This window comes from Chanos chanos, chromosome 13 (assembly GCF_902362185.1).
Source record: "Chanos chanos chromosome 13, fChaCha1.1, whole genome shotgun sequence".
In the NCBI taxonomy this organism is placed as follows: domain Eukaryota; kingdom Metazoa; phylum Chordata; class Actinopteri; order Gonorynchiformes; family Chanidae; genus Chanos; species Chanos chanos.
In genome coordinates, this window is record NC_044507.1 from 9,312,641 (window position 1) to 9,337,810 (window position 25,170).

Below are 25,170 nucleotides of genomic sequence, written 5' to 3' on the forward strand. Positions count from 1 at the left end.
CCAAGAGACTTAGATACAAGCCAAACATATTTCATCTAGCCTCCAACGCTTGTCATTAATCTTTTATTAATACTGTTATTGTACGAAAATGAGCATAACATGCGTCCCATCTGATGTTAAAACAGAAAGACTATTTTTTGGCACTCCAGATGCCCTACGCACTGATCTGAATTAGATTTTTTCAGTTCCATTTCATTGCAAACACTATGGAGGCTCAAAGCACACTGCATGCTGGGACCATTAATGAGGGAGGAACACTGCTTTACTGATCCAAACAGCATGACAAGAAGCAGATTACCACTGCTGTAGCGAATGTGGGCCAATCCAAATATAACCTACAATCATTCATATCAAACCCCATGGCTAACAGGTGGATAAAGACGTTAATGATGGAACCGGCAGAGAAACGTAATAGTAGTATAATGACAGGAGACATGTTTCATTGCTCCATCAGGGCTACCCATGCAGGTATTCACTCTTAATGGAGCAAATATCTAACATAAGGCGGATGATGGAGACAACTGTGCAGAAATGTTAACAAAACAAAGATGAAGAGCAGATGGGAAAGATAAGTGAATGAGAAAGACAGAACAGGGAGCTTTGTGCTCTCTGCATTACTCCTGAATAGGAGAGAGAGCGAGAGAGAGAGAGAGAGAGAGAGAGTGTGTGTGTGTGCGTGTGTGTGTGTGTGTGCGTGCGTGCGTGCGTGTGTGTGTGTGTGTGTGTGAGTGCGCGCGCGAGCGTGTGTGTGTGTGTGTGTGTGTGTGTGTGTGTATGTGTGTGTGTGAGTGCACGCGCGAGCGTGTGTGTGTGTGTGTGTGTTTGCTGCACCTCTGTCCATGCTGGGTCATGTCAATGGCTCGTCTCGCGGGCACAGGGGAACCGCCGTCCGTCACGCTCAAGACCTCCATGGACTTGCGCTCCGGCCTCCTCTTCCCGTGCCGGTTCAGCATGGGTGAGTCCACACGCTTTCGCGGAGGATCTGGGGAACAACAGGGCCAGACATCAGGGCCTCTGAGAGCAGCATACCAACTCTGCTCAGAGTCAATACACAGCAACCATGCGGAAAGCATTGTTCAACAGCTCATTTGATCACAGATTGATCACTACTGCTTGTGCCTTGTGCAATTAAGTTATTTAAGGCCATTGGGGTTTCCTGGCGTTTGAGTATTCGACTGGGCTGATAGTCCATTGACATTTGGCTTTGATCAAGTTGACACTGAGTGACAGATTTAAAAGAATACCCAGCAGAGGGAAGTATGTAAGCTTTCCGTGTCAGCTCAGATCTGCTTAATAAATTAAAGTGATGTATTGAAGCAAGCGTGGCTATAAATCTTTATAGCTGCATGTGGCCAATTGGTGCACGCATAAGTCATCAGGGCCACCCAAATATTAATAGCGAAAACACATCATTTACAAATCTGTATTAATAATGAGTTATGAGACAGTCAAACTGCATTACAGAACTTATTAGAAATATGAATAATGTTTGAGTAGTAGCAGTAAAGTCATAAGTCGCATTAAAACATTCATGAGTTGGTAGTTTACTGTTAGCTTATTATAAAACATTACAAAATGTTTATATATATTCATGACATGTAATGATGCATTGAGAAGGTGAGCTCAGAGGGTACAGTTACTGTAATTTAAAGTAAAAAAGCAGAAAGAAGTAGAAAAGTATTCTTAAGAAATTTCTAGATTCTTATGAATTCCCATATGCATTGATACATGTTTACTGATTGGTCAAACTCCTTGCAATGAATATGTATTGGCTATACGTGAATAAACGGTCCTGTCCCATTCCTCCTCATTGCCTCCTTTATGTGTGAGCTTGTTTTCCTTGTCACTGTTCTTATATGACCCCACTAGAGAGACCATGATAATGTCTCTGTGAGTCATTCACGGAGTGTAGGTTTAGCGACATCAGTTGAAATGAAACAGGGCAAAGGAGTCATGCAAAGGTACGAGGATGGAGCCGAGTCACAAAGACAAAGATAACTCAAGTGCGTTTCCCCTCAGGGTTTGTTGGTGTCTTTATCAAACAAACCGCCATTTAAATAAAAGCAGCATGTCGAGAGCCTTACCGATGTCGTTGCGTGGGGGAAGGTTCTGGTCCTCGTGACTGGGATACCTCTCCTTACGGTCAAGCAGGAGGAAATAAATCATCTTTTCCTGATTTTCACTAGAAAGTTCAAATGGAAACGACAGTTTTTAGTCTTAAAAATACATACGATCAACAAGCACCGCCCCCCCCCCCCACCCCCAAATCTCCAAAATGCAATCAGAGAGTGGAAAAAGGAATGGGTTTGAGCAAATCCAGGTTAATAATAAAGAGAAGCAGAGAAGATAAACAGATAAAGGACATTTCCTGCATGATGTATGGACAAAAGCGGAGAGGGAAAATTCCCGAGGGCAAAAAGCAATATTCCGGGAAAGAAAACCCTGAAGCCCTTTCTCAGCGTCGTGGACGGTGTCTTACGGCGTGAGCGGTAGATGGTGAGCGTGCTACTTTTAACATGATATATGGGCCCTCCACTGAAGCAGCTTAACATAAGACTCTTCCCATGGCCTTCCCTCCGCTGTAATACCAGCCTCTCTGAGGTAGAGCTGAGTGCAGAAACGTAAAGCTCAAATAAAACAAGATCTCTCGATACAGAAACGTAAAAGGCTTGAGAGGAGTTCTTGTGCCGCTGAGAGACAGCACTGGCGTTCGCTGGGGGAATAACCCAAACCTGCTGCATGATCACAACAATTTGACAAACGGTTTCTTTCAATTTTAAATGACATGCTCAAAGGAACAGAAAAAAAAGGATATTTTAAACGGATTTCCAGTATGTCTAAGAACGTGACCCTTCCGTCCTCTTCCGTGTGTTTTTGTCCGTTTGGGCTATCGTGGGACACTCACTCGTCTGACAAAAGGTCCTTCATTAGTTTGTTCTTGTCACGGAAGCAGCCCAGCGAATGCATGCTCTCCAGTACGTCGGGGTCAATGTCTTCAGCAGAGGGCAGGGAGCGGATGGCCACCTTCCTGGGCACGGGCTGCTCTGGTTCTGGCTCGTTCTTTCCCCCTCTGACAAACAAACAATAAAACACACACACACACACACAAGTGTCAAAGCCTTTGTTATCAACATGGTTGTATGACAGTGTTTTCCAATTCCAGTCTAGGATCCACCATATGGTTCTGTACTAACACACATAATTTAAAACATCAGAGTCTTAGTGATGCGTTGATGATTTGAATCAGGTGGATTTGCATATGTTGTCGCGATAAAAAAAAAAAAAGGTGCAGCTGTGTGAGTCCCCAGGACAAGAGTAGTGTGTAAAATCTTCCTACTCCCAAAATAACACAAAATAAACTCCATATTTTAACAAAGGAACGATTCTTCCTACAGACATTTTTGTGTTTTGATGTTGTTGTGTTGCCATCTGTCATAAAGGACCACGCTGTGTTCACCTATCTATAACCATATTCGGTTTAATGAGCCAGGTGCTTTGGGGAGGGGATATAGGGCCTGTTCCCTGTGTCTATGGTCTCAGAGAGACAGTAAGACAGAACGGCATGTCTCAGCACTTCAGGTTGATCACCATCTCCCAGCTCTCGGGAGGAAGCCAGACGAGCAGTACGTGAGAGGACAGCTTCACCCCGCTGGCCTGTGGGATCTCTGTCCTTTCTCTGACAGAGTAAAGCAGTACTGTTCACCAACATGACCCCTCCACACACCACACATATAGACACGCAGACACAAACACACATATCTCTTCCCTATCTTTCTCTCTCTGACAATGTTCCTCTTCCTCGGAACTGTGTCGTTTCTATTCCTCATAGCCTTATCAACATGACCCTTAGTCACAGAGAGAGAGGGAGAGAGAGAGAGAGAGAAATTGTGAGTGTACTTACATGTACCATGTGTGCTTCTGGATCTGCTCTAACTGTGGGAGAAAGAGAGAGAGAGAGAGAGACAGAGAGAGAGAGAGAGAGAGAGAGAGAGAGAGGGAAGACAAGGACAGTACGTGTATTAAAATATTGTTCAGTGGTGAAAATTACAAAAAGAAATTAGATTCTGATTGTGCACTGAACTGCTAAAAAGTCTTATTCTAACAGGTACCGTGTTATACAGTGTAAGACCTTAAAAAAGCAATCAAGACACAGAGACTCCAATCAGTCTAAATTTGATGGAATACATTATCAGAGGACAGTGAAAAATGACTGGTAGCATCAAGATGAAAGGGTGTGGATATAGCTAATCCTAATTTGCATAACTACCCTTAAAGAGGTCAAACAGAGCATTATTCATGAGGCTATCTTCTCTCACACACATTTCAGCTCTCCTGCCAACACACACTGTGCTACGGGGTGTTTTCCCACAACAGCACACAGATTCAGACAAAAAGGACAGAGGACATAGCCTCATGCCACAAACCCTATCTGTGCTGGGCAAGACATAAAAGAAACGCAAACAAAGTGACTCTGTTTGCATATGCTACATCTTTGCTGGGGAAAAGATTCAATCAGCGCTACCATCAATGCTAACTGCTTTTGGTAATTAGCTTTTATGCTTAAATGGGACATATTGCCAATCTAACTGACTTTACAATGGACATCATGTGGTCTTTAGATGCCAGTTTAGTTTTGGAAGAGACCATGGCGCAACACGCAGCCATCTCAGGCACTGAGACGTTATCATCAGTGACGACTGATGGTTTAAGTGATGGACACAACACATTCATTTAAACCTGTCCATACACTGTCAAAAAAAAAAGAAATGCAGGTCAGAGCTTCACAGAGTAAAGTAAACTTAGGATCATGTAGGATCCTCCCATAAGCCCAAAAGTTATGTTTTCTCAAAAAATGCTGTGAAGCAATTTCCCTCATAATATTAAGATGATCCAACTTTTTTTTTTTTCAATGTAGACAGGGATGATTCAATCTATCAGGACAGTGGAAGTAGTAGCAGAAGTGCAGAAATGCCACGCTGGGCAAAGCTTTCCCCTCTCGGTGGAATTTCTCACACGGACTGATGATAGAAAACGATGGCTTTATTGAAGCGCCAGAGGGTCTGAAGCAATATCACTGTTTGCTTGGGCCACCCACTTCCTTGTCAGAGAATGATTCGTTTTGAAATGCAGGATCAAATCAATCAATCAAGAGAGTACAGCTGCTCTCAAAATAAACATGACTAAAGCCTCATGTCATCCCACAGTGCACCTCAACCGTGAGGCTGGCCACAAAGCAATGAGAGCTGCTACAGGGAAGAGAAAGAAAGAAAAAGAAAGAAAGAAAGAGAGAGAGAGAGAGAGAGAGAGAGAGAGAGAGAGAGAGACAAAGGGGAAAATGTGAAGGAGAGAGAGAGAGAGAGAGAGAGAGAGAGCGAGAGCGAGAGAGAGAGAGAGAGAGCACGCAGAGAGCAGGGAAAGCCCACTGCTAGATTGATTGTGGGTCGACAGGAATGTTCTTTTTAAAGAAAAATCTGTTGTCTGTTTGTGTCGCTCTGTCACACCGGTGAACGAGACTGAGCACGCTCAGTTTTTGTCCTGCTGTCTGCTCTGATCAGCCCACAGATCAAGCTTTCAATGACCGCAATTCTCACGATTTACTCTTTAAAGCAGCAGGAGCTGGAGGTGCAGACCTACAAGAGCATGTAAAATGAAAACGAAAAAAAAAATATATTTTTTTTTTGTTCAACTAATTAATTTGACAAACTAATTGATATATTTTCAAATTAACTTCCGCTTAACTGTAGCATTTCATATGTGAGTGGGTGATATTCTGCTCGAGTTGATAAACTTAAATTTGAACATGACACTCGACACATCACCTTGAAACAGACAATGTAGGCATTAAGAATGCTATACAGCTTGCATGCTGACACTATGTTAGACTTTTGTTTGAGACACACTTGCTCCTGCTGCTGTAATGCTTCAGTGAGCAGCAGAGAGCTTTCACACTGTGATGTAAGAACGCTAATGAACTACGGCTGGACTCTGCTCCTCCTGTTTATCCACAGATCCATAGAAACGCATGCCTTTGCCTGCGGAGTCAGTAGATGATTCGTTCTTGGACGAACAGTGATGTAAGACCAACATCGTCCGGGGGCTCTGTTCTATCCGTTTTTTTTTTGTTTTTTTTTTGTGATGTGTTTTGGGTTTTTTTTTTTGTTTTTATTTAGTATGGTGGGAGTATTTCAGCTGAACTCCAGGAAAACTGTCTCCGAGGCTGACATGACATTCCATAAGGTTACAGTCATTTTCTAAATCATGGCAAACACATCCAAGGGAACGAGGGAAAAGAGACAGTGGAGGACTCTCTATCCTCTCCAACTCAACCTTTGATTGTCCTCAAAAATCCCCTTCAGTGTCTCCTAGGACAATGTAAACAAAGACAGTCAGGGCCATCCAACACAGATATGGATGTCGGGCTTCACATGCAATAGCTGTTTTTTAAAACCACTCATCTGAAACAGAGATTACGTCCCCTCTCTCGTTCTTTTTTTTTTCCCCCCATTCCTGACTGTGTCTAAGCACGGACCTAGTGACACGCTGATGGATAGCCCAGGCAAAGGCATGTGATATTATTATTTCCGCGAGGGCAATAGCAAGACTTCATACACTAGATGAGTGAACCAGTACACAGAGGCCAGGGCTGAGGAGGACACGAGAGGAGATAAAGACACCCCACCACCGCCAACCGTATCTCTCCTCTCCACACAGACTGTTCTGTGACCAGTTTTTTTTTCTTTCTTTCTTTCTTTATACATTTACATTCCCCTCTCTCCACTACTCTCTTTTTTTCCAGATTCTCTCTGTTTCTCCTTCTCTTCATCATACTGATATCTCTGCCCATCCATAGCAAAGCTGTTTTGTCAAGGGAGCTCTGCGTCTTGTGATTTGAAGACATGAAACAGGGAAAGATACAACAAAGTAAAGGAAACGGTGGATGTGCATATCATAGTTCTGGACTTGTAGGAATTGCTGGAAAAGGACAGGATGATTCCACTGAACAGTGTTCTAGACAAAAAGAGGCTAACTAAGCCAAAAACAAACATTTTGCTGGTCTGTAAAGTGCTGAAGCAGTCAAACTCAAGTCACACCGAGAAACACTTCAACGCAGTTTTAACCATTTTTAAATAAATATTACAAAATGTTCTTTTTCTTTTAAGGAGGCTTTTAAGGTATGTATGACCTAACCCGAACCAGCAAAACAAAACCATGAACTACAAAATAAAAGAAAACCAAGAAAAAAACTACACATGCCCACAAATGAAACAGGTGAAGGACTAACCGTTAGCCTCTTAGCTGCATCCACCTCAATCATACCCCGGAGAAGGTTCTGGCAGTCTGGAGGAATGAAGTGTGGCATGTGAAATACTCCGAGCTTCACTTTCTCTAACAAGTTTCTTAAATTGTCATCATCAAACGGCAGGGCTCCCTAGAAACAGGACAAGGAGAAAGCACGTTGGAAGAAAATGTAAACCTCAAACTACTCTCGCATATCCAGACGAATGTAATGGCTCAGTTTTAAAGCGGAGGGAATGAGAGAGGCAAGATGAATTCAGCAGAAAGAAACAAGAAAAGAGAAACACAGAAGAAATAGAAAATGAACTAGCTTTCATGTCAATTAGCCTTGTTTTTGTCTACCTCTGTGCTTTATCATTCTCTTTCTATAACAGGAAAGAGTGTGTGATGAAAGCGTACTGCTGTGTGAAGGCAGGCTAATATAACTGATGATCTGAGCAGACTCTAACTACACAGGAGAGGATGTCACATAAAATCAATCAAAAAAGAGTTTTAAACAACTGGGCTCAGACAGGAGTGCTATGTTCACAACTCAAAGCTACATCATTGTAACAGTACACAAAAACAATAACTTTTGTTTGAGGGGCAAAAGAATATGGAGGTAAAAAAATAAAAACAAACAAAAAAAAAAAATCAAAGAGAAATTCAAAGTAGATGGAGGGGGGAAAAATCAATTTGAACTCCAGTCCCAATTGGTCTGTGAGGATTTTCTTAATTCAGCACAGAAACAGAAACCAAAAGGCAGGCATTTACCAGTATTCATTTTGCACACTCCTAGTGCTATTACTACCAACCAATATGTCAATATTTCATATTTCATATAGTGATAATGGGGAATAAGCTCTAACTATATATATATACACACACACACACACACACAATATATACATACATATATATATGTGTGTGTGTGTATGTATGTGTATATGTATACATTCACGCGCGCACACACACACACACATATATGTATGTATGTATACATATTTATATATGCAAACATATATAAAATATGTTTGCATAGGTGTTTATATGAACTGGAAAATGATAAGACTCTCTGTGTGTGAACATATAGAATATTTAGCCTACACTTACCACCAGCAGAGCAAAGAGAATGACTCCACAGCTCCATACATCTGCTTTCCGTCCATCATACTTCTCTCCCTGCAGACACATACACAGGGTTAGTGTATGCCAGCCCCATAGCCCCCCCCCAAAAAAAATGTTTACATGGGAAAGCATACTAACCCTAATGACCTCAGGACAGGCGTAGTGTGGAGACCTGCAGAGAAAAGACAAAAATGTGAGTCATCAGTAGGTCACTAATTAAAACAAACAAACAAACAAAAAAGATAAATTATACAACATAGTTGAGCGATGATCCTTTATGTTTTGTTTTGTTTGTTTTTGGTCTTTTTTTGTAATAGCCACAGCACCGAGCACTACTACTAACATATGACAAGTGGCACTGATTACCATTCACAGATCAATAGAAAGGTTGTTTGACTGAGCACTGACAAGAGCGCTGAGTTGCTAAGAGGCGGTTGGGAGTTAAACAAACATCCGTATAATGATTCCCTGTCCGTCAGAGGCCAACTGCCCGACTCTCACTAGTCTGTTCTGTGTTATCCTAACCTACGAGGCTGAAACTTAATGAAATCCTGTAAACAAAGTTTACAATTGAAGGCTTTTAAAAACGGAATAGTTGCCAACAATCTGTGGGGAAGAATTTTAATGGGTGTGTTTCCTATCATGTCGTCCAAGCTCAATACAAAAACCTCAGTGATACATCTGACTTAAAATAAATAAAGAAATGAAAAAGGCAAACAAGTCAAGTCCAATGTATGAGTGGAGCAATAAGATGGGATGCAGTATGATAAAGAGCAGCTGTTCTTTAAAAGAGAACGCCTTCAGCTGGTTGCTGTTGTCCAACACATTTAAACACTTTGACGTTGGAGGGCATTTCATACAGCGAGACTGCTTATTTAGCGGAATAAATTACATAAACATGATGTGAGGAGTCAAGATTGTCTGCAAGGAATGCTCCTAACCTTTCCTCCCGCTAGAAAATCCTTACTTTTGATGGCATTTTTACCGAAGCTTTATTGCTAACTTGCTAACCCTACCTCGCGAAAGACCTTGGTCTGTATCCTCAGAAGTTCTGTTTCTGTCTAACATGTGGAGTAACCCTTAACCCCCGTTCACTCCACCGAACAGGACTGAAATAACTCCCAAAAAGACTCCAAGCATCATTCAGAATAACAGTTTTTTCTTCCCGGTTGAAATAAACATCTCATGTTTACAAAGTATCAAGGCATTCTGAGTCAGTCATATTACACATAATATTGTGTTACTGCATAATGCCTTTGACGACCCATTCTGCTATTACATTTAGAATTTCATTTACAAAGCGCAGTAATCATAACTTAAGCTAAGCTTGAACTCTGTAACAAGTTTGGGAGATACGAGATGGAAAAAAAAAGATCACTGTGAAAATAATAAAAAAACTTTTTAATGTTTGTAGAGTTCTTAGCAGAAATTACACACAGAGGAGGAAAAAAAAAGATATATTAAAACAATATCACAATCTCTCCCTCTCTTTATGACTAAATGGGACTGAAAGAAGACCACCCGCAGTGAAGGGTGTCAGCGCATCAATCCTTGCAGGACTGTTTTTGCTAGAGCTCATTTCCTCTCTCATTTTTACTGCACACATCATCATCATCATCAGCAACAACAACAACAACAACAACAGTGAAAAGTGGCCAAAAAAAAAAAAGAAAACTGAACCAACTGGAACATAAATGATTTAATAGGCTTTAAATTTTTTCGAAATACTCACCGCTGTTCTTGCTGAGTCTTGTTTTCAATTATTGAGCGTGAGAACTGATTCCCAGTTATTTTTTAACCTCAAGCCAATGCCAAATCAATGTGAGTGTAATTTAGATTTATGATCACCAAAAGTTCAATATTCAAGGTGTCCCCGTCTATGGCACAGCTGTGATGAACAGTGTAGATTTACTTGAAAATGGCAACAGGAGGAAACATTCCTAAAAAGTCCAGAGGGTTCAATAAAATTCTCTAAACCTGGTCCACTCACAGTTATAGTCATGGGTCAGATTACTCTCATATTTTTATAACTTAATATTGAAGAGTCAAAATGTTTGATTCAATCACCTCATGTGAGTCAAGAGATCATAAAGAGCAAATAACTAAAAATATGACTTAAAATTGAAGTAAAATGATGGATGTTTATTTTAAAGAGTTAAATAAACATATTGGTAATAAATAAAAGTCATCCGTCAAGTTTGAAAGTTAGTCTTATTAATGTCTTAGAAACCAATAATACCAGTTCTTCAGCAATGGTATTCTTAATAAAATTGGACCTCTCCAATTTGTGATGAGAGTGTCTGTGACCTATTCATAGAAGACAATTAAAGAAATACATGCAACACATTTGTACGAGGAAGCCTTCCAAATTTAGTACAAGTCAGTGGGGTTAGTTGGAGGACAAAGCAACTAGAGAAACTTTAAATATGAAGTTTGCGAATTTGTTGTTGAGTGTAGTAGTGCACTGATATTGTTAGGCTCAATAATTACAACAACAGGTCCATTAGAAAGAAGGACTAATTAACATTTTCTTTCTTCTACAGATAGCAATTTCCTTCCTGGAGCTTGTTCTAAGACACCTGAATCTATTCTTGAGAGTTTCTGCTGGACCTTAATTAGCAGGTGTGATTGTTTAGCAGTGGAAAATCCAAAAAAAAAAAGGGGGGGGGGCAAAGCTACATACCTGACCTGTTTTTATTCATCAAATTCTGTAAACTACTTCATATCCAGAGTTCATACTGCTAAGATAAATTTATCAGTGCTGTGAATGCTATGACAAACTAGCCTTATTGTATGCATCCCTTTGAATGATTGAACAAGATGAAAATGGGTCTCCATAAAAGGTCATAGAAAACCAGCAGAACTGTACATTGTAAGCAAAGCTACTGAATGACAAAGAAACTGCTGATTTCTCCCTCTTCTCTTTCCACTAGTTTAGATGATGTCATTTTCTTTATCTGTAATTAGTCTGGGTGATGTCACTTAATTGAACTGTTAAGTGACAACCTTCAAGGACATCACAGAGAATTACAAATTTGTTGGCATTGCTCCAAACATACTTACTCACTGGATCTAAAAAGAGCATTCTAGAACATTATTACCTCTGATAATGGTGTGTGTGCTGATTCATTTTGATTGCCAGTACTGAGTCACAGAGCTAAAGGCAAGTTCCCTTCCTGTGGGGCACACAGGCCATGTACTTCCTGTGTGTGATATATCAGGGCAAGTTGAATGGGCATCGCCAAGAGAAAGGCAGTGAGAATAAAAAGGTTCAGACTGAAAGGCACTCGGGGTCAGCGTTGACCTCAGTGACACTATGACTGCATGACTTTTAAAGAGCCTTTTAAATGGTAGAGGATGAAGTGTACAAACCACATTACATTTTACATCTTTATTTTATTCTATCTTTTTTGTCCAGACCTTGTCCCATTAGGTTTAATAAGGAACCAATACGTAACACTGATGAGAAAAAAGGCAATGATTATCAGTAGCCTGCAACCTTATAAAATGATGCGTTAACAAATGATGCTAATCTTAACAAAACAGAGCAAAGAGACACAGTAACTAAGGACCAGCATTAGGAAACAAGAAAAGTGCTTATATTTAGACATAAAGGTGAAGTTCTTTCACTTCAAATCTCACTGGCACAAGCAAGACATTTAGGACTGCCACCAACGACTATTTTTCTATTGATTAATCTATTGACTATTTTACCGATTAATCTAAACAATTAATAAGTTGACCTTTTCATTTAAGTTCATTTTATTTTGACGACGACGACGACAACAACAACAACAACAACAACAACAACAACAACAACAACAACAACAACAACAACAACAACAACAACACTGTACAAACCACCTTTTGTGATTATTTGAAGTACTCCCATACTTTCGAAGCATAGAGTCTTTGGAAACTTTTACACTGAACCTCTTTCGCAACCGAGTCGGACGCAGCCACCATGATTTTTTAAAACCGTAGCGTTGGCTGGGGCCAACCAATGACTGGAGCCAAAAACAACTGACGTCAAACACGCAGAAATTACGTAGTGATATTGAAGAAAAACATTTGAAGTATTTTAGAAATCAAAAGGGTAAATTCATAAAATTAAAAAAAAAAAGATATGTCGGTTTAAAATATTGATGCCGACGCATTTTCAGTGTCAACGTCATTGATTATGTCGACCAATCGCGGCAGCCCGAAAGACATTTACCCTGCACAAACATACAATGTAGCTAGTGACTGTTCTTTAGAGGCAGATATAAACTTCTTATAAAAGCTTTATAAGACATAGCACTATGCTATTCACTTTTCAACAACTTCATATTTTAGATACACTTTCACTATGAGCGACTAGTAAGTCATTACAAAGGAATCAACTTAAATCCAATCTAATAGTTCATAGTACACTGAACATTCTTGACTTGAGAGATGTCCTTTGACAAAAATTTGAATGTGGTTTGTGGATTCGGTTTGTCAGTACGTTTTCCATCTGCTCTGATAGAGAGCTTAATCACGGCAGCCCTTTGTTTCACTGTTGTTCCACAGGGACAGAGGCAGAGTGTTTTCAAACAAGCACATCCAGCCATCTCTGGTCTGACTCTCACACACCCGCTGACCCCTCACAAACAGAAGGGATAAGGAGGCACTTGGCTTTCATGATCACTAACCTCGTTTAAAGGAAGTATACAGAATAGGGTTTTATTCTCCATGCAGTAACCCAAAGTGTAATAGCGCGTGGTGCAATTCAAGGTTTATCCTCCTCCTGAGTGTACGGCAGCTCTGGGCACAGTTTGTGCCCTTGGCTCTGTGTGAGTAATGAGTCTTGGCTCTTTCTGGTTTATTGCTTTGGAGATCTGTGTGTGTGTGTGTGTGTGTGTGTGTGTGTGTGTGTGTGACAGAGAGACAGAGAGAGAGAGAGAGAGAGAGAGAGAAACAGAGAGAGACAGCATACAACATAGCAAAAAAAACAGACACTAAATGAACCTCAGTATGAAATCAACACTGAGCTTTTGCCGATAGTAATAGAGAAAAAAATCTTTTCTTTGGCACCAAACAGCAAATTGTGACAATGAAAGTGTAAATGATGTGTAGCTGCAGACTCTTTTGATCCAGAAATTTATGAGCCAAATGCAAAGCAAAACACAAATAAAAATGCAACACCAATAAAATAAAAGATACGGTCCTTTTCCAATAGCGCTCATATCCATAAGACTGAGTTGACATTGTGCTCCAAGCAAGCACCTCTCTTCTGTGCTCCTCTGTCATAGTGCACTCAGTCACACCCTTCAGTAGACCTCTCTTAAGTAGGAGATGTGTGTGTCTCATAGCACTGAGTCTAACATTAATAACTGAGTATACTGTAGACAAAAGCACCCCGGTGTGATCTCTGTTGACCACTGCCATTATCCTGATGACTACCAAACTTCAGCTCAGAAGCAGCGGTTGGTCCAACTTACCCACAGCTAGTTTCCAGTAGACTGTCGCCGACCTGGAGGGAAGCCATGCCAAAGTCTGCTATCCTAATATTGTTCTTCTCATCCAGCAACAGGTTCTCTGGCTTCAGGTCCCTGTGGCTGTGTGAGGGAGCGTGTCAGAAGAGAGAAAAGAAAGTTAGAGCTATAGAGGAAAACAGACGAAAAACAGACCTAAGAGATGAAATACTATTAAGCAAAACAGCATTAATCCTTTATGACTTGTAACTTCCGAAGGGAACCGTACAGCTCGGTGAAATATCATCAGCTAATCATTGACAGAATATTTTATTTTCAATTTTCCAGAAGGATTCACTCTACGCAGCTATTTCAACAAGAGATCAAGTTGTATGAGGGACTTTTCTGAGAGCGAATTAATTACCATCCCTGTATGTTTATCTGCTTATGTCAACAACAACAGCTCCATGTGTTTCAAAAAAAAAAAAAAAAAGACATGCAAAGTCAGCTGACAGCTGATCTCCGCGGATGCATGCATCAACAGTGTTTCTAGTGAACCTGTTAATTAAGAGTTTCAATTTTCTCATGCCCCTTACATAAGTATTCGCCATGGGATTGCCTTTTTACACAGCTCGCAGAGTGAAGGTGACGAATGCCTGCAGTGCTAAGAATCTGGGTTTTGGAGCTCAGACGATTTCAGCATGACCCAAGGAGATAGAAATCCGGTGTTGTACATACTATCTCAGTGTTGCACATACTATCTCACTCCAAACTTGCATATCAAAATCAGTTTCATGTTCTTTCCTTATTAATTTTATATCACAGTTTACAGCAAGGGAGCAAGAGGCAATACATCACGCGCTTTGTGTCTAGAGACGGCAGAATTCTGAATGCAGCAAAAACAAAAGAATTATGGACTCAAATCTTCAGAGAACGCCATAAACTGGCCCAGGAAGATTTATTTTTCAACAGCATAAAAGAGACAAATTACAGCTGTGGGGTTTATTAGCTGTAAAGGCAACAGACATCTGTAATAGCTCTTTAAACTATGTCTGGCACATTAAAATGCCTCAGCTACTGTAATCTCTGTCAAACAGGAAGCCTTGTGTGTTGATATCTTGGTCAGCAGTTATGGGTACACTTGGCTAAGTTATGCCTTGGTTTCATTTGAGTGCCCCTGGTCCCTAGTTTAATAAACAATAGAAAGGCAATACAGCACTGTGATGGAGGCAGGCTCAGATAGCTGGGCTCAACACTTCCATAACAGATGACACAGTCACAGCTAACACATTTGTGCAACAGCGTTCGTTTAGGTGCTCTCAAAAAGTGACAAAGGGCACATACCAAAAAAAAAAAGAAAAGAAAAGAAAAGAAAAGAAAAGAAAAAAAGGGAGAAATGGGGGGGGCTCTTTTCCTCAGCATATCTGCTCCTGCTCTCTTGTCTGGGTGGTAAGCATCACTTTTCAGCAACTTTACCCCACCCACCAAAACCCAAACCAGTACAGTTGTAACAAAGACAAATATGCATAATACACTCATCACTCTATTCATATAATATAATAAACATATACAAACATCGCAAAAGTAATACGTGCAACGCATGTCATAACAAATAATTTATTATTTATCGTTCATCATTTATTGACAACAAAATTATAGCACTGCCCAATCCAACGCGGGCATCTAAAGCAGAAACCGGGAACTTAAAGGCAATGATACAGACAGCGGTTCTGTTTGGACCCCAGCTCTGCAACAATGCAGAAGTACTGTGACCAGCCAATGATACATCAAAGAGGGAGTGCAAGCGAATGCTACAGACAGTAAACATTTTTGCTTTGTTCCCAGATAAGTAGCCGATAAAACATTAAAACAGTACAGTGTTAAACCAACAGTCATGTCTTAGTATATTTTTATAGTGAGGGAAACTGGTACAGAGCTTGTTTTCTCTCATAACTGATAAACTAGTAAGCAACATCATCATACATGTAGTCGCTGCAATGGCACCTGTAAGGGGTATTTGTAAGTGTATGTGTGTGTTCATAGGCTGTTATCCGTAGCCCACAAAGGCATCTCCATCACACGCACATAACCACATATAACATTACTGGTGTGTTCATTTCAATGAAGAGCCTTTCCAGTAAATAGTATCATAATAATATCGCTGGTCAGAGAGAGAAGAGAACCTTCTCCATGTTTTCACATGGAGCTCAAGTTTTCCTATAATTGTAGTTCTTCATATATTAAGAAAACAGACTTGTTCAAGTTTTCAATCTTGATGATATTACAACGTATAACACTCAGTATCCATCATCTCGCTGACATTTATAAGGTTGTTGATGGCGATGCATCATTCTTAGTACCAACATATGCTGAGAGCAGATGAAATGGAGTATTTCTGCTGCCATTATGTACACCATCCAACACCATCCATTTTCAAAGTCTTACTCATTTTCCCCTCAAACTCCAGAGTACCCATTGACCCAATTACAGCCCGAACAAGCCTTCCAAAACACTCTATTATCTAAACACATTAAGCCAACAAGCAGCACATACTAATACATTAGCAAGGTTAATTGTCTGCTACATTTGCTGGAGGGCAATTATGATAAAGTTTCTTCTTCTTCTTGTCCACTTATTTTCTTTCATTTGTGCTAATGCACCATTTAAGTATAATTTACACAATAGCTGTACTTTCAAGTTTCTGAGCCCTATTTCTACTTATTTTGCTACACAATATCCTATTTTTATGATGGTCAGCTTTACATAAAAAATGATAGTCTAAGAGCAAACGGTGAATAACTGGATTATTTTATCAGTGGGGACGGAAGACAAATATGACTAAATGGTTAAAATGCATCTATGAGATGTACTTGAATTACAATGACTCTGGGTTTCATGTGTGTACCATTTCCCATCTTGAAGATAAAAATATATGAAATTAATTGACAAAGGTTGGCATTTAATTTAAATATAAGCTAATCACACTTGAGTCAGACCACCATAGTTCAAGAGAGGAGGAGTACGGTCTCCTCCTCTTGAGCTGCTAGACATGTTTGTTTGTCATTACCCCTAATGAGGAACACACCAGACCTTCATTAGTGATTGAGGATTATGATGCACTTTGGAAAAAGCAAGATAATGCTTTCCAAATAAAGCAACAATATTAAGCATTTTAATTGTCAGATAAGTCATTAAACCCTGCACATTTACAGATACAGTGACAATGAATATACTAGACCTCTGAGGAGAAATTCTGGGAACTATTTCTTGTTTCTGTTGTAAATCTTCATTAACCTGTTTTGTGGGTGGCTCTTTTGGAGATTCGGCATGCAAACTCCATTTATATACACTCATTTCAATGCGTGCTGAAGACTAAAAACTGAGCACCCAAAAATGAACAGCTAGACAGTAGTTGATGATGATTGTCCATAAACTCTATCTGTGTGGTCAAGCATTAAACTCTCTAACAACTAATTGAGTCATAAGCTCTCAGCTAATTCAAATTGATCTGTCTTATGAGGGAGAGATAGCTAGCCACAGACAAGATCCCAGACCATTAAAAAAAAACCCATGTTTCACTTTTTTTAAAAGCATATCCTGGAGCAATAAAAAAACAGGCGTACAAAGGGACCCGAAACCTAAATGACAAACAAGAGGACTGAAAATGCAGATTTCGGTGTATTTAATGACGGAGACGTGGCACAACCCTCTCGTTACTGTGGATGCACGGGGGAGAGATGTTCTAATGCACAAAAATTTCATGGGCCATTCATTTTGAGAGTGGGTGGGTACGATGAATCAGGCAAAGAGCTTCAAAGGACGCCTCTCCTCGGCTACGTTCGCAATCTGCGGCGCGCTAGTTGTTTGTTGCGAGTCATTCCGCGTAACAAATAGTCTTTATCTCGCCCCCACATGCGCCTTATGAGGCCGTGCTACCTGCTCACAACGCAGAGAAACAGCGTCCTTCCCTCTCTCCGAGGGGCTATAATTACAACATGAGTAGGGGGGCGCGGCAGCACAAGTTCGCCAAATAGCCCATTGATCATTTCCCCCGTGCTGGCCTGGGGAGGACGGAGTGCGGACATCGGTGGGTGGAAAAATGAGGGGAGGAAAGCGGGAATGGCAGTCATGTCATCGCCGGTTTCATTGACCGCCGGACTGGCTTTACTTTCATGTAGCCCTCCTAATCGATAAACACATCTTCATTATTCCCAAAGGAACGTCAGGCCTCCACAAAGGATTACTCCGTTCCAGCGAAAAAAAAGCCTACTCTGGAGAGAAGGGAGAAAGCCCACATCTGAGGAAACATGGGTAGAAAATCTCTCCTCAAAGTTCTCATGAAGAGGCACATGTCTGTTTCAGAGCAGGCATGTATGTTATTATGCTGGACTGGAAAACTGTTATTTCATGTTCGAAGCACTGCTAAACTTTTTTCCACCGAGTTATCACATAGTTCTTCCATGGCATGCGAATTTAAAATAGAATACAAAACGGAATTTAAAAAACTGCAAAAACACATCCCTGGATTGACACCACACCAGAAGAACTGATGATTTATAAGGAATGCCAAGGTTAAAGAATCCATGTGATTTGCATCCAAGACTCTTTAATGGGCTTCTTTCACTTAACAGGTTGAAGCCATGTTTTTCCTCCCTTCATATCCATGAGTTCACTTCTACAAGAAAGCCAAATGAAGTTCATCTTGGCAAAAACGCCATCCAGAGAAACAAAAGCCCAACAGTTCTCCAGGCCAAAAGCTGAAGATTCATTCCTCGGAATTTTATTCCTTTCGCTAATGAGCAAGACCTCATCCAGCTCTTCTCTCCCAAAACACCCTATGAGCTCGGCGCTGAGAACCCCATCAGCCTAGCCTTTCCCGAATCTCCTCTCCTCCATTACACGGTGCCGCTGCTTTAATTGACACCACCTGCCTGCCTGCATCTCCCTGGCCAGCCGTACCTGTCCTGGCTGCTGCTCTCCAGATAAAAGCGGGAAATGAAGCCTCTGACAAGTGAAGCACCACCTCAGACAGACGGCCTCGGCGCTCGGGTACCCCGTTCCTCTCGCTCCTACTCTTTCCTGTCTCGCTCGCCCTTTCCTCTACATGTAAAGCTGAAATGGAGTCAAGCAGGTCCATTTTGGCCTACTGGACTGATATCCACTGGGCAGGTGCCCAATCATGCAGGTGCCCAACCTATTAAGAGGAGATATCTATGTTTAGAGCAGAGACACAGAAGAAATGGTGTGGGAGGGCGGAGAGAGAGGAGAGAGGACAGCTCACGGTTGATTCACATTATCCACATAAACATGTCTTCCTTTCACTCATTCGCTCCATCGCCGTATAAAAACCACACACAAAAAAAGTTCTCAGACTTCCGTCTCTGGATGATTGGAGGTATGTATGATGACAAGTGTCCAAACATACATCTACGAGGGAAACAGCCGTCAGAGAGGAAAGAATAACTTTTTTTTTTTTTTTTTTATCCGGAATGTCCTCCCGTCATCATCAGCCGAGTGCTGCATTCACAGCATGGGATCAGAGCGAGCGAGCCCACGCAGTCCCAGAGAACAAAGCAAACTGCGAGAGAAATGCGAAAGCACAACGGGGACATCTCTCATTCCTGACGCATGATAGTTTATCTCCGGTGGATGTCTTCAGCACAGAAAAACGATCAGAAAAACAGAGAGAGGGCTTGTAAATGTGTATAACAGAAAAAGCGCAACCTCAAGAAATCTATTGCAGCAACTACTATGTATTACTGCAGAGATTTTCTAAAAAAAAACACACACTGACCACACTGATGCCATTAGGAAATGATCAGATTCATAAGATTGCAGTGCAACTGATACAACAGTTTTTAGGTAGGTGTGTGTGTGTGTGTGTGTGTGTGTGTGTGTGTGCGTGTGTGTGGCGGTGTGTGCAGTGTGCATATGGCCCTAAGCTCAGTTCATATCCATTATCTTTGATCTTAAAAGTCGGATAGAGGCTGGCGATAATATTCAGCCCCCTGGGTGGGAGGATTTGCTCAATTTGCCAGGTATGATTTTCCCTTGCTTCTCATTCACTTTCATAAACAGATAGTAGATACGCCGCAGCCCAGACTAAAGATGCATTAAGTATAGTAATTATCTAAAGATATCTGAGGAAAGCACATGCAATAGTTTTGCTATTTATCTGCTTCAGGGATAAGGCAAAATATAGATCTATTCAGAAACTCCTCCATAAAGACACCTGACATTAAATCAGCACTTCATGCGATTATAATGAAATATACAATATAATAATTTTGTCTGTTGAGCTGAGATGATAATTCTGTCAGCTTCAGTGTATTTTCATATCTGGTGTGTGATGGCAAAATGACATGGACCTCTTACTATAAACAAGCACTAAAAAAACAAAATATCTAGAAAAATGACTGAATAAAAACAATACAACAACTAGCTGTCTGTACATGTAAATTCTGCATTTTATTATAACTGTGCCCTGTGATGGACTGGCGACCTGTCCAGGGTGTTTCCCCGCCTTCCTCCAGGCTCCAGCACCCCCCATGACCCTAGTCAGGATAAGCGGCTTAGATAACGAGTGAGTGAGTGAGTGATGATAACTGTTACGGTGTATTGAGGGAAGCAATGGGGGGGGGGAAAAAAAGAAGTTGGCAAGAAAAAATTCTACCTGTTCGTGATAGAAAAGACTGGCATAATTTTTCACAGCACTGATTGATTAGTTTCAGCTGTGAAAATTGGGTTTTGTTGTGTTTCTTCTTTATGCATGGTATGAAATCTATGAAACACATCAGCAATCAGTCTAAATCCTTTATTGTATCTTGTTTGACTCACCAAACATAACTTTGGATGAAATTGATCTGGTGTACCTTTGTGTAAAAAAAAAAAAAAACAGCATCAAGTCAAGAAAGAGATGAAAACACATGGGGGGTGGGGAGGGGGGGTTACCGTCCGGATTTCAAATGGAGAGAACAGAGAGAAGCTGATGAAAAAATATTAAAAGTCTTCTCTAGGATAAAGGGGAAAGTAGCTTTTTCTTTTCTTTTCTTTTTTTTTTTGTAACTAGGCCCAGCACTGGTAAAAAGTGCAGTGTGAACATAAATTGTAGGCTAGAAATTAAAGAGCAGAGCTGACTTTTTTTTGGAGAGGGTTTTTATCTTGATATCTTGATATGGTTGTAATTGAAAGCCCCTGGGTACGAATATATTAGTGAAAGGAGCAGATGGCGACAGTTCACGCTAGTTTTCCATCTAGCTCTCTAGTGTTATGTGAGGAGAATGCCAAGAACTGGAAGATACACTAGACAGAAACTCCTCACAGAGGGGAGGATCCAGCCAGTGTTCACTTCAGTAGTTTCAGTTCATACGTTAGTGCTGATGGAGCTCAGAAAGCAACAGAAAAAAAGGAAGAACAAGAGAGAAATGCTGAGGCAAACTCACTGTGGCAAAAAAGAAAAATGGATGAAGACGTGACAAACTCTTTCCCTTCTAAATGCAGCGTGTGATATTTTTCAAAATAGAGTCATTTCGGGAATTAGTTTGCTGACAAATATTAGATTAAAAAAAAAAAAAACACTTGGATGATCAGTTATAACAGGTCATAAGAGGCATGCACTCACCATATTGAGTGACTGTGACAGAAATCCAGAGCTGACATAATTTGTCTGAAGAACTTTCTGGCTTCCTTGGGCGTTAACCTGCCCTTCTTTACCAGGTAGTCAAACAGTTCTCCTCCAGATACGTGCTCTAAAACCAAATACCTGGGGACAGGAAACAAAGTGAGAGGCCATTTAAAGAAAACAAAACACACACATACAGACACATAACACAACCCACATGAAAGACACTTTTTTTTTTTCAAAAGAGCACATTTCCTCCAGGATTTTTTCAAAGAAAGCCAATGATGTCTCAAAGTGAATAGGCAATCTCATTTCTCAACATGAAAAGACACTGACTTAAATGTATGGACAGAGAGATAACTCCTTGTAGTTGTGGGAATGATACGTCCTTATATGGGCCTTGGAGACAGCAGTGTAGCACCACCCGTGCATCAAATCCGTCAAAAAGCACAAACATGCTACGAGGGGCACACAAAGGAATTCATAACTAAAATATAACAAGCAAAAAAAAACAAAAACAAAAAAAAGGAAAAAAAAAAAACAAAAAAAAACCCCACAGTTGTAGAAGTTGAAGACTGTGCTAGTTCTTTTATCTTCAGAGCTAACTCTCTATCTAAAGTTAGTTTATTTCTGACCGGTTATCTGTCTGTGGAAGTTTGTGATGTACAAAAGACGAAACAGACAGCTCTCTTTCATGCTGCTAGAGTCTTACACCCAGATAAGGGCAAACACAGATACACACACACACACACACACACACACACACACACACACACACACACGCACGCACAAAACACCATTCAGAGAGAGTGAGAGTGAGGTGGGAAAGTGCTGCACGGTTCTAGATTGTTTATGATTGTGGCGCTTGCTTCCTTGGCCCCAGCGTCCGTCCGTAGGTAGCTGCTCATCCTGTATGCAGTCCACAGTTAGAAAGGGAGAGGGTGGATAAATGACCCTCTCTGTGAGCTGGGGTGGGCTAGAAGCCAGCTCCAGCCATATTTCCTGCCCTGCTTCTCTCTCCATCTCAACTGGCAAATTGAATCTGCGGCCATTAAAGAACCAGTCCGTTTTCATCGCACTGTTCTTGCCTCTTATCTCTATATCCAATTGACAATCTTCTGACAAGCTCTATTTGGCCCGGGGTGCATCGTGTACTATATAATACACAGAGACCATAAAGCCCTGAACACGGTGCCACTTTTACGCCTGTTCCCTTCTGGTCGGTCCTTTTACCGTCACTCATACTGTGTTCCTAAATGTGGTTAATGGCTTATCTTACCTGTTAAAGGTTAAAAGAGGTCTAATGGTCTTTGTCACCTTTTTTTAGCATCTGGTATCAAGGATGGTGATGCCAGGCAGAAACAGCCAAATCTGGTGGCAATAACAGAATGGGGGGGGGGGGGGGGGGGGGGGGTCTGTCATGACTAATGATGAGTGTGCTCCACTTCACCATTCCCAGTTTTGATTAATTTGCACATTTGTGTGTGTGTCTTTGTGTGTGTTTGTTTGTGTGTGTGTGTGTGTGTGTGTGTGTGTGTGTCTGTGTCTGTGTCTGTGTGTGTGTGCAGGGGGGATTAGTTTGAGCAATTAGCTGTCAGCTCAGCTCAAAATGGGAGAGAAGTCAAACATGATCTGTGAGAATAATATTTTCTCAGCCAAACCTCTCCCAATCTATTGTGTGATCCACTCAGGAGAGTTTCCCAATCTGTTGTTTGATCCACTAAGGAGAGTTTCCCAAACTTTTGAGTTTCTGTAAAGCTATGCGCATGACTTCAACTACTGTTTCTACTATTACTACTACTACTGCTACTACTACTATTACTACTATTACTACTACTACTACTACTACGACTATTACTACTACTGGAAGAAGTAGGAATGAATTATTGATTAAATAAATATAGAGGGTATTATGCATGATCAGCCTATTAACATTTCCATACGGAAAGTTTTTTTATATGGTTACAATTTCAGTGCATTCAGCGCAACTATTTGCATTGCTTTATCAATTCAGACACATTATAGAATCGCACATTTGTTATATAAAAATATTAAAACAACAAACAGTATATATGCCGCTGTGTTTCACAAAACATTTGTTGCTGTCACAGTCAGTAGTTCAGTAGGATGTTAGGCACATTATTGCTGTGTTTACATAACAGATGATTCGTGCCCCCATTAGCAGCTTTCAAATTGGCGAGACTAAAAGGGAGCTTCACGCTATCATTAATACTGCTCTTGCACTCCATCAAAATAACTGTCTGCTCATGACTTGCCTCTGGTACAACTCATTTAACTCTAGCACTAACAACAAGTCAACAACAACAACAATAACAACAATCATGACCGAAAACTATTACGACTATTTTAACTGAAATAGGAGCTTAAATCTGATGTGTTTCGAAGTTAAACAACTTATGGGTCTCAGTGAATTCTGACAAAGTAACACGGTGTAAGATGACTAAGATTCAAAGCAAAGGCGATACTCACAGATATTTCTTGTTTTCGTAGACGTCATGCAACTTTAAGACATGAGGGTGTTCTATTAGCTTCAGAATAGCAATCTCTCGCTCCACCTGTGAAAAAGAGGGGAGAAGGGACAAATTCAGACGCGTGGTCTTATTTCTTCAACAGAAAGGCTGAGCACTGAACAAGGTTAATAGAGAAATGACACACCAAGCACATCACAAAGAAGACATACGAATCTCTCTGGTTCTCTCCAAACCAACGAATACTTGCCTGCACAGGAGACACAAGGCATTTTCCAATTCCAAGTGATCACAGTATGAGTATTGCAATAACTCAGTATGAAAAGTAAGTAAACCATATTGAAGGTTTTAAATATTCCAATACATACAATGCACAAAGGAGAGACCATACAAGGTACCTCTTGATGAACATCTCAACATTTTAAAATGCCCTTTAAAAAAATGCTCAGAAACTGTCCAAATGCCAATCCATTTCCTGCAAACTTTCATCTCAGAACTCCAAGAGCATCATCTCAAATCTCAAGCACTCACTGCTTTATGTCACCTAAGATGAAGGGATTGTATACTATCTAGTACTAGATGTATGGAAAATCACTTGCACTTATACCGGCATGTATTGGATTCATACGAGTCCTATCAGCTTTAGACCTGGTTCATTTGGCTCCCAGCATTAAGGACTTCTGAGTCAGAGAAGATCTGAGTCTTGTTTTGATAAGTTTAGATGACTTATCGGGACAGTAAGTTTGACAGATCCTCTTGAGTTGACAGGAACAAAAAAAAGCACAAAAAAAAAAACCCACCAGTACTTTAGGACTGACTCTTTGCTTAAAAAAAAAAAGAAAGAAAAAAAAAACTATGCTTTCAAACTGTTTCCTTTGCATGACAATCACTTTGGATTTTCATCAGTGCCTTCCAAAACATTCCCAGCTTGTACACCTGCCACACAGAATCAGAGTGGCACAAGGAGACACAGACAACATTCCTTAACTTGTGAGATCTGACCTTCCAGTAGCCCCATCCCCTCATCTCTCCAATACTCTGGCAACCCCCTGGCAGACAGACAAAACTGAGGCAAAACTGCTTGTGCGTTCATGATGCTGATTTTCTTCTCTCAAATCAGTTCCAGCTTTCAGTTTATCTTAGTATCAGGCCATTGAATCCGCAGTGGATAGATAGGGATGACGAATAAGAAGAACACAGTGATAGATGTCTGGTCCTACAG

At 40.7% G+C, this 25,170-nt stretch overlaps 1 protein-coding gene across 1 annotated transcript in view; it reads right to left on the reverse strand.

Moving 5' to 3' along the window:
• Nucleotides 1–25,170, reverse strand: part of brsk2a (BR serine/threonine kinase 2a) — a 131,109-nt gene that overhangs the window by 17,131 nt on the left and 88,808 nt on the right. The window contains exons 3-12 of the mRNA XM_030790150.1: nucleotides 23,950–24,035; nucleotides 21,460–21,600; nucleotides 13,866–13,982; nucleotides 8,542–8,575; nucleotides 8,389–8,457; nucleotides 7,283–7,429; nucleotides 3,902–3,933; nucleotides 2,906–3,070; nucleotides 2,085–2,182; nucleotides 832–982 (exon numbers count right to left, since the gene is read on the reverse strand). Of these exons, the coding sequence (XP_030646010.1) occupies nucleotides 832–982; nucleotides 2,085–2,182; nucleotides 2,906–3,070; nucleotides 3,902–3,933; nucleotides 7,283–7,429; nucleotides 8,389–8,457; nucleotides 8,542–8,575; nucleotides 13,866–13,982; nucleotides 21,460–21,600; nucleotides 23,950–24,035 (1,040 nt within the window). The remainder of the gene's footprint in view (nucleotides 1–831; nucleotides 983–2,084; nucleotides 2,183–2,905; nucleotides 3,071–3,901; nucleotides 3,934–7,282; nucleotides 7,430–8,388; nucleotides 8,458–8,541; nucleotides 8,576–13,865; nucleotides 13,983–21,459; nucleotides 21,601–23,949; nucleotides 24,036–25,170) is intronic.